This window comes from Ips typographus, linkage group LG1, assembly GCF_016097725.1.
Source record: "Ips typographus isolate SLU linkage group LG1, UJ_Ityp_2.0, whole genome shotgun sequence".
NCBI lineage: Eukaryota > Metazoa > Arthropoda > Insecta > Coleoptera > Curculionidae > Ips > Ips typographus.
The window spans coordinates 28,107,249-28,117,964 of NC_138422.1; the positions used below are offsets into that span (position 1 = coordinate 28,107,249).

The 10,716-nt window shown below is 30.9% G+C and overlaps 2 protein-coding genes across 3 annotated transcripts in view; one reads left to right on the plus strand and one right to left on the minus strand.

Moving 5' to 3' along the window:
* The window catches only part of mus301 (mutagen-sensitive 301), a 178,741-nt gene extending 172,040 nt beyond the window's left edge, over positions 1-6,701 (minus strand). Inside the window, exons 1-2 of the mRNA XM_081995656.1 lie at positions 6,567-6,701; positions 6,442-6,503 (exon numbers count right to left, since the gene is read on the minus strand). Coding sequence (XP_081851782.1) covers positions 6,442-6,503; positions 6,567-6,590 — 86 coding nt within the window. The 5' untranslated portion in view covers positions 6,591-6,701. The remainder of the gene's footprint in view (positions 1-6,441; positions 6,504-6,566) is intronic.
* The window catches only part of RhoGEF3 (Rho guanine nucleotide exchange factor 3), a 164,561-nt gene that overhangs the window by 45,978 nt on the left and 107,867 nt on the right, over positions 1-10,716 (plus strand). For both annotated transcript variants that reach the window (XM_081995654.1, XM_081995655.1), the window contains 2 exons: positions 8,505-8,646; positions 10,129-10,277. In XM_081995654.1, the coding sequence (XP_081851780.1) occupies positions 8,505-8,646; positions 10,129-10,277 (291 nt within the window). The remainder of the gene's footprint in view (positions 1-8,504; positions 8,647-10,128; positions 10,278-10,716) is intronic.

Sequence of the window (10,716 nt, forward strand, 5' to 3'; positions counted from 1 at the left end):
TCAGAATTAGAAAAGGAGCTTAAACATCTGGAAAGGGTTTTCGGATGGAACGGATACAGTAGACAACAATTCAACAGAGCCCAAGAAACATCGAACTACGTAGAAAACCAACGGGGGATGTTGAAGAGAAAGTTGGTTAGACTTGCTTAACATACTCACGGATAGGATTGGAAGGATTTTAGAGAAGCACAAGGTTAAGACCGTCTTTAAACCAACCCGCACGATACAACAGAGTCTCAGATCGGCCAAGGAAAAACAGGATCATTTATCAGCTTCTGGAGTTTACAGGATTCGTTGCAGCTGTGGATCCGCATACATTGGAACGACTAAACACAAGAATAGCAGAGCACAAGAGAAGTTGCAGATTGGGACAGACCGAAAAATCATCGGTGGCAGAACATGCACTTTCTAGAGGACATGATATTCGTTTTGAAGAGGTGGAGGTTTTGGATCAATCAGAGCATTACTATCCTAGATTAACTATAGAAGCCATTGAGATCTTCAAGCACGAGAACATCATCAACAGAAAGGAAGAGATCACCACGGCTTATAAGCCCGGATAACTTTTGTATTTCAATACACCAATAGTAAAAAAACAAAAACTAATACGAAATTGACCTTTTGATACCTTGTATCTTCGAAACCATCGACTTTTAGTGTAACTTGGACAGTTCAATCTCCCAGTACATAAAAATAACGAAAAAGAACCTCGTAAAAACGAAAGTGATTGACCCACGAACATTTAAAAAGACCATATCAAAATAGTTGTCTTGCCATAATAACATTCTGTGTGTTAAACCTTAATAAATTGAATTCTGCATACCGGTTTCAACATTGTAACACTCCGATTAACAAACAGCAGTACACACACACACATAAACGATCGAAATTTTCAATCTCGACCAAAGAAATTCTTTCATTTTTAACAGTTTCTCAAGGTGAGCGCTTGAATATTTTTCTGCCGGACATAATTACAAGGTAAGCACCTATAAAGAAACATGTTATTGTGCACAAGATGTAAATTCACTAATCGGGTACCGTATCAAGTAGTGTGAGTTTATAAATAAACTTTAGGTCTAATAAAGGTCCCGTTATAATTATTAATTTTGAATTAAAAAGTTGCACGGGAACCGATTGGGACAGTAACTTTGGCAGAGTACAGGTGTGCAAATTCACGTCCGAACTTTACCGAATAATGTCCCAAGTTGTAACAAGTTAATTCCGCTAGGGAAACTCGAAGGAAAAGTTGTCGACTCACTCACAATAATTGCCATTTTCCTTCGACCGCCGCCCTTTTTGCCCTTTGTTTGCACATTTCAGATTGTCCCCATGTTTCGGTTTGGCAAATTCGATTAGGGTTCAAAGGTGCTGAAAAGCGATTTCGTTAACTTTATTGTATAAACTTATTACAGAAAAAAAAACATTTCTAAGAACACAAAACACATGCAATGCCAATAATGAGCCTAAATTAAAAATAGTGGGGTTAGATTCTGTTAAAATGTCAATATTCTATTACAGGATAATAAATCACCCTGTAGAATTTTTATTCAATTATATATATACAGGGTGGTCATTTTCACACACACATGTCATTTTTCTGAAAAACGTTTCCTAAGGAAAATACAGTCCTACAAATCTCAATTTAAAAAATCGTTTTATAGTGTAAAACTGTGAATATTCAAGACTTGTGAGAGTCCAAATTTGTACTGAATAGTCTAAAAACTTTTTTACTACTATAAATGGTCTTATGATTCGCTTTCTCAGACTGCCATCCTGGTTGAGTGTCTGAAATTGGCATTCAAGAACTAAAAAAAGTCCGAAAATCAAGACAAAGATTGTATTGTGCATGAAACTTATTTTTTACTACTAAAAATAATATAAAAGTTGACTTTTAATGCTAGAACTGACTTTATTAGGACTAAAGAGAGTCCAAAAGTATATTTTCAAGACTTTAATTGGTGTACAACTCAATTTTCTGGACTTCGAACTATTTCATTTCTAAAAATTAGTTCTCAAGACTAATATCGTACGATTTGGTACCAAAATTGTTTACTTTTGTTACTGAAGAACCTTCACTTTTGGAAATAGTCTTAAACTCGATTTTTCAGTCTTAATAAGCACTGGAATTTAATAGTGAAGAAGCTTGAAATTACATTTTCAAGACTAGGGACAGTATACAAACTTTATAAAGATAGTCTAGATTTTTAAGAAATACTCGATTTTTTAGCACTGAAGTGTCTACATGTCGATTTAATAGTAACAAAGCTTGGAATGACATTTCAAGTCTATGGAGAATGTAAAAATTGTTTTTTAAGTCTGCTGTCAATAACTTGGTGAAGATAGTCTTGAAACTCGGATATTCAAAAGATAGTCAAAAACACAATTTGTATAGACAGTCAGGTAAAAAATCGTGTGTAAAACCCACTTGTAGTGAGACAATTACTGATTTAAGTACATTTTTGGAATCTTTATTAAATTTTCTATTCAATAACCTAAAAAAACTAGGAAATTTAGTATAGTCAGGAAGAAAACAAGGTGTCAAACTTTGAACTGCCAAAAACATAATTTGTAGAAACAGTCAGGTAAAAAATCGTGTGTAAAACCCACTTGGAGTGAGACAATTACTGATTTAAGAACATTTTTGGAATCTTTATTTAATTTTCTATTCAATAACCTAAAAAAACACTACAAAATTTGGTACAGTAAGGAAGAAAAGTGGTGTCAAAGTTTGAACTGCCAAAAACATAATTTGTAGAGACAGTCAGGTAAAAAATCGCGTGTAAAACCCACTTGGAGTGAGACAATTACTGATTTAAGTACATTTTTGGAATCTTTATTTAATTTTCTATTCAACAACCTAAAAAAATACTACAAATTTTCCAAGCTGAAAGCAGTTTTGAAGCACTAAAAATAGTCTAGAATTCTAAGAAAATGAAAAGCAAAGTAAAAAGCACGAAAAGTTAGTTGTCAATACAATTTTCATGAATCTAATGTCAATTTTTTGTATCTGACTACTTTCAAGACTAAAATGATTGAAATTTGTCTTCAAATTATAAAAACTTACTTGAAATGAAAATTTTAAGCTTCTGATGTCCCTTTTCATTAGTTCAAAGTCACTTTTTGGTGTTCAAGTCAATTTTTAAGGTTTAAATGTATGAATTTGTAGTCAAAAATTCTAGAAAAAGTAATTTTTTATGTCTACAAGTCAATTTTCAATATTAAAGTCGCTCGATTTGTATAAAAACTGGTTACAAACACAATTATTAAGCTTCTGAAATAAATTTTTATATTTTTAAGTCAATTTTCAAAACTAAAGTCTTTCAGTTTGTCTGGAAACTATGAAAACTGGCTACAATAAAATTTTTTAAGCTTCTTATGTTAATTTTCCGTTTCCAAGACAATTTTTAAGCTGGGTTAGGTTAGTTTTGGGTATTTGAACGTAATAACTGAATTATCTCGTAAACGAAGTTTCAAATCAGAATTTTATAAGAGATCATTTCTTTTTGATCGTGAACAATGAAATTAAAAGAAACTGTCTGTAATTTTTGAAAAATATCCAGAGTCGTAGAAAATAAAGCAAAAACGTGAAAACCATGTTCTTCTATCTACGCCACTGGAGAATTTTGGCAAACGTCATTCATAATAAGTATTAATTTCATAAGTGCTTGTTCCAAATTTGATCAAAAACGGTGTGACAGTTATGACAAAAAAAACCGATTTTTTAAACTGAAATTTGAATTGTATTTTCCTTTTTTCAGAAAAATTACATATTGCATGTCAACTTATTTTTTAATTACACCCTGTAAGTACATATACAAGTTAAGATAACCCATTTTTGGGATCTTAGAAATGGCAATAGTTACAGGTTTCGTTACTTTTCTTGTATTTGACCAACGTTTGTTTTATCGTTGGTAGAATAAAACATAACATAATAATTGTAAAATGAACACCCTTTTAACCATTTTGATTGGTTAGACACAACATTTTGGTTATCACTAACAATTTAGCTTTAGAGAGTTAACAGGGCTCTTCCACGTGATGATAATATGCCACAAACTTACATTACTATACCATAGTTTGAAGTATTTAAATATTCCTTAAACATTCCCCATTTTCATAGATTAATAACCTTAGAAGATGTAAAATAAATTCCCTGATAACAACCCACATTTAAAAATAAATAATTACCATAGAACTCTTTGAAGAAAACTAGCAAACTAATTAGTGGACTTATATTTTAAATTCAAATTAACAACTTTATTTTTTTTTTATTTCGTATACAGCTACTAAGGAAAAGCTGGCGCCGGAAATTTTTGCATTGCCAAAGGAAATTAAGACACCAAGTTTTATGACTACCAAATAGCATTTATAAGTGAAAAATAGTATTAAAATTCTGCCAGCTAAATATTGTGGTTATCTTGTTTTATTAATTCATTCGGGTTATAACATTAACACCTTGAATTAAAACACCGCCACCTTTCACTATGTGTTGGAACTTGAAACTCCAATTACACGTGAAAAAATGCATACGGTACTGATAATTGTACCACTATCTCTGTATTACCTGTAAAAGTCTTAAAAGTAAAAGTACCGTCAACTAATGAAGCTATAAACACAACACAATACACGTGCAAACCGAAACAGTTATTCCAATTTAATTAACAACTGGACCCCATAAATTTACATACTTGTGCTTTTGACTCAGATTATTCTATTCAACAAGGTTTCAGATTAAATACAGTGAGTCCCAAATTGCTTCTACGTGTATTGAGATCTTCCCATAAAGAAAAATTATTATTGTTTTATTATATAAAACATACATTTAGCATTTGACAGTATATGTCGTTCACCTCGAGAATCACACAAGAAGATAGACTGGAGGATTTATTAGCGTGGCGTCGTTGATTTATGTTGCCAAAGTTGGTAAAGAGAGTTTCGGCGTCTACGAACAAGGTCGACGCTCGATTAGATGTTCCATGCGAGATTTGAGGGTGTTTTTGTTCCTCAAAGTAGCAGTTGCGGTTTTTGCGACACTAAAATGCGGCATTAACACAGTTCTTACGCCAAAAGCTTCAAAATATTATTACACACATTAAATATCACAGAAGAAACCATAAAAAATACATCTGATACACTTTTGATTATACATGTTTTACAGTTTCGTTATAAACCAATATTATCATGTTATATAAAATACTAATATTTTTGTATTTAGTCCAATAACATTTTATTTCCTATTCAGTAAAATCATACAAATTAAATGTAATAAGTTTGTTATGCCATTTTAAGAGATTTTATAAATGTACTACATTTTGTCTTTTAATCCCATCAAACTATCCTGTTGAATAATGACTTTCTTTCCAGTCTGCAAAGTTAGGTAAGAAAATGTTCCTAGAAACAATCCAAATGTCAATTACAGTATATAGGTAATACTGATCAAGATTTTAAAATTATTTTCTATATTTATTTAAATTTAGATTTTTATAAAGATGTTTGTTATGAGAATTACCGAGGATCAGTTAAATTGGAAAACATTTTGAATAATTTTTATGAATTCTTTTTGTCATTATTTGTATCTGAGATATGTGGGCAACTAAAGGTTATTAAAAAAAAAACATATTTTCTGAATTTTTAATAAATTACTCTTCATAATACTGCTCTATTTTTGAAGAAATAAGTGTTTTTCTTTCATAATCAAATGAAAGAGCAATTTAAAGACTTCCAGAGTGTAGCTTCATTAATTGCCTTTACTGCTTGCCTTACTCCATAAAGTTATTTTAAATCTCAAGATGACCAAGACCAACCACTTTTGCTAATTTTAGGTTTTATGTCTATTCTAAGTATCCTTACTTATGTTTTAGGTTATACTCATGATATACAAAATTCATCATTACAGTAATCATTCTTTAGTTCTGTTTTTAATTATACTATTGTTCCATTTCAAACAGTCAATTAACCAGTATTTATTATTAAAAGATTTTTTAATATACTTATGAATCATTGAAAATTTGTTTAAAGTTTTATAGATTTATGTCTATTTTAAAACATAGTTTAAAGTTTCTTGTTCAAGAAGTTTTTTATGATAACCATTGTTTCCTCAGTTGAATTTGTTCTCTTTTTTCCTACTATATAGGTATAATATTATTATATTAGAGCCCAAAGATGAAACTCATTAATACTCTCTGACTTGCATTGTCTGTTATCTGTTATATTAGTGAATTTTGAGTGATTGTGGACATTTGTCAATACGATTCAATAGGATTATTTAAAACTAATTGAAAAAACTAAAAACATTGCTATATCATGTTCAAAAACATATTACTAGTGCGCCAGATACAGAATCAATAAACACAGATGTATATTATTGTCCAATTTTGGTTCTAGCACACATTTGCTATTATATAACATAGATTATAACATTTTTTTAATAAAAACACTTACCTTTTGATGTTTAGCCCTTTGATTTGTGTTGATCTATAAAAACTGAATTTTGGTGATGACTTCTGTGTAAATTGTTAAATGTACTAAAATCTGAACTTACATTAAATAGTATTAGATCTACGTACCAAAAACAATTTTCTTAATCTCATCAGCTAACAATAATTGAAAATTATCATATATTTAAAGGGAAAATAATAACAAATTAATAATCATTAAATTGAAAACAAAAAAACATAACCTAGATAAACAAACATAAAGTTTGGTTAATAAACATTTGAAATTTGACAAACGGCCTCAAAAACAAAAACTTTTTAAAATTTGACCATTATCACGTGACCTAAGTATTCAAAAATAAATACAGTTGCACGTGACATCTGTTAAAAAGGCTTATCAGTAAAGGTTGGACGCAATCAATGAAGTGAGATATGGCCTCCAAACTAGAAAGGATATAAAAACAATCCAATTTCAACCAGCTTCAACTTTTTAATGTCATCAGCTAACAATATCGTTGCAAAATATCTAAAACTATATTTCTACAATCTCATTTCATTAAAACACAGTTTACTCAACCCAAACTTGTTTTAGCTGTATTCACCAAATGCGATTTTATTTATCATCGAATTAATTCTTCCCACGTAAAATGTTTTTCTCTGACTAATTTACTAATATTATAATATTTCCATACCAATGCCAATATTGCAAGATACTTTTATTAACTTTAGATTGAATAAATCAAAAGAAAATGCCTGAAAGGAAAGTTAAAATACCCATATAGAAAACATTCTTTCAGATTACGAATCTGTTATTTAAATACATTGGTACACTCCAGTAGGCTTTTATTCGAATTGAGTTTGCTTTTCATTTTTATGATTGAACTCAGAAGCTATTTTTGAGACAAATTGCCTTTGGGCCATTATTGTATGTCTTGACGTATTTCTTTATTGACGTTGTTGGGTGAATGTAATAATTTACATAATATTATTGACGGATGTGTTTAACAAAAGTTTCCAATTCTAGTTCAAGTTTTTATTTTGTATTCAAAACATTTTTAAAAATTTTGTATTGTCTAGATTAAAATCAATAATCATCGCCAGGAATTTTTCAGTGTATTAAGACAGTTTTTACTCATTTTACTCTTTCACGCCACTTCTGTTCTGATTCTGTTCTTCAGGGTTATATCTAAGTTAAAAACAGCTTCTCGTAGCTAAATTATTCAGTTTATTGTGTGTTAAATCAAGTTAACCGTCTGCCGTTTTCGAAAATCTCCTCCAACTTACTGAAATGGTAATATAGGTTGCAAAACGAGCAAGTCCTAGTTGTTGTATTATGCAAATACTTTTTCGGAAAAAGGCACGTAACGTCCGTTTAATGGCGTCGTATTTTACATCTAACTGGAGGATATTGTTGGGGAAAAGCTCGGTGAGATTTAAACTCTTCCCGTTGTTTTTTTCCCTATTTTGCTACTTCTAAATGATATCGAAACGTTTCTGAAATATCAAACTGTCATATCGGAAACCCCAATAAAACCTTTTTAAAATGGCTTTGAAATAGAGTTTCCCTGGGGATGTAGAAGCCACGTGGCGGTATCAATTAGATCGGAAAGTTACGTTTCTAATATCTGCTATAAATCCTCTCATTCTAACAAATCAAACGAACAATTAAACGTGAAAGTTGTTTGCTTTCCTCGAGTATTGATTTAAAAAGTCTCATTTTAAAATGATTAGTTCTGTTCTTTAATGAGTTTTTTAGATTCTAAAACCAATATGACAAAAATGTTATTCTCTAGAGGAATTCACTTTAAATTTGTTGACTTATTACGTAATTGCACTACACTGTATATTGTTACGTCAAAGTTGGAAGCCAAACACTTCCTAAAATATCATTTTAGCATAACAAGTGTGTGTGTGTGTGGGTTTCGTTAAAACCAAGGCAACGTTTAACGTAAAAGGCAACCACAACCCACGGCACTTAAAGCAAGTTCATTGCCCACGGTGATAAAATTTTGATTGCTAAAACTTCTTCTGTTTAAATAAAAATCTGAGGAATTTTTGTTTTTGTTTTAGGGGATCCAACGTTTCGCTTCTGCATTTGCGAAGTGACTCAGCGCCATGGGATAAAAGCTCCTATCCGAATTCGACCAGTGCTGCCAGATCGTATTTTGCCTCATCTAGAAGTACCACAACCACTTCAAGCACACATTCAACAGTAAATATACATTTTTTAGTACAAGTATTTCAAAATTTTACCAAAAGTTTGGAAAGTTAACTTTAGTGCAGGTCTTAAGACTAGAAAATTGAAGATTTATGTTAACCAGACAAAACCAGTGTTAACCAGTCTCTAAAATCTAAAAAATAACCCAGAGATAAAATTTTAAATACTATTTTCAAAAAAAGGTAAAAAACAACCGAATGTTAAAAATGTAAAACATTCACTGATGGAGGTATAAAATGCATTCAACCAAAGTCAAACTGATTTCGTTCATTTTCAAAAATAATATTTCGTGGTTTTGTACTTTTATGAGATTGAATTTGATAATTTCCAGGTTTCCAGGAGATAACTGTGCCAAATGTCATCACTGTCAAAATTCCACTCATAAAGCTATAAAATGCGTTTAATCCTGACTGATTTTACAGGATTTTAAGAGTGTTTTGAGGTTTTATAGCTTTATTGAGGATTTTAGACAGTTGTCATATTTAAAAGTAAACTAAAGTTAAGTCACACTGATTTCGTTACTTTTCAAATATAATATATCGTGGTTTTGTACTTTTATGGGATTGAATTTGATAATTTCCAGGTTTCCAGGAGATAACTGTGCCAACTGTGGCTATTAAATGCAATAATAAAATGCATTTAATTCTGACTGATTTTACTGGATATTAGGAGTGTTTTGTGGTTTTACAGCTTATGAAGAGGATTTTGACCGTTGTCATATTTAAAAATAAACTAAATTTAAGTCAGAAACAGACAACCGAATGTTAAAAATGTAAAAAAATTACTGATGGAGGTATAAAATGTTTTTTAATTTTAATATTTTGGTAACGGTTAGAGTTAAGGAAATTTTGCCAGAGACCATAAATGTTCAGAATACTTTTTTATTTCTAAACGACTATGTACATACTAGTTGGACATTGAGAACGAAGTGAACGCGGTCAATGTTGGCAGAACGTTAGCCTTAATTTGAACTGTTCTCTTTTTGAACACCCTATATATGTTTAATCTTGTTGCAATTAACACGAGCCCTAAGAGCAAGCCAAGACCTCCTAAATCCCAAAAAAAAAAGTTAAATATCTTGGAAACGGTTAAAATTACAAAAATGTTGAGAAAAACCATACCTTTTTCGTCTAAATGACTTTTCTTTTTGTTTTTTGAACACACTGTAAATATTTGATCTTGTTGCGGTTAACAGAAAGAGCAGTTTAAGACAAAAATGGTTGAAAATATCCAAATATTTAGTTTCTTGATCGTCTTGGAGATGAAGCTGTAACCCTCTCCCATTTTTATCTTTTCTAATTGGAAGTTTGTTTTAAGAATTTAATTACGTTACTGTTTCACGCATTTTTCCAAAAACGGTTAGACGTTTAAGAAAAAAGGAATCAAAATACAGAAAAATGGTTGTTGATAACTAATTTTAAGGATACTAAAATGTAATAAAAAAACAAAATTTGCAATATAAACATAATATTACAGGGGCCTGTTCTAACGAAACATCAGTCTCTCGGCAACAATCCAGCCTATAAATGGTCAAATTCCCCCAGTTTTCACTCGGGTTCCGAAGTGAATTCGCCTGGGATTTTCACTTTTACCGGATCGTACAACAGGGAATTGTCGCCAGTTAGGTAAGTTTAGTCGTTACATAGAAAAACACTCTCTTCCATGCCATCTAGCGCAATTTCCTAAATTTCTGCATCTGCTTGTGACACTGATTAAACTCGAAACAAGCAAACTAGATACGCTCTCATAAATCCTGATATTAGTTCGGATTTGGCCTAGTTAAATTTGTATGCAGAGTGCTTAGTTTGTTGTATATTATTACAGGGAAAACCGTGACTGTTATGGGACTTTGAGGTTTCTAAATCATTTTACGGTGGTTTTGATAAGTGCAGAAGAGCTAATTCAAAATGGTTAATGTATGAGTATGTGTGGTGTATACCTCACTCTCTGTGTAATGGTCCTGTATACTTTTCATTGCTGACCAGAACAGATTATACTTGATCCAGACTTTAAAGCAAGTTCAAATCTGATTTGAACTCAATTTTAAATGATAATTTTATTGAT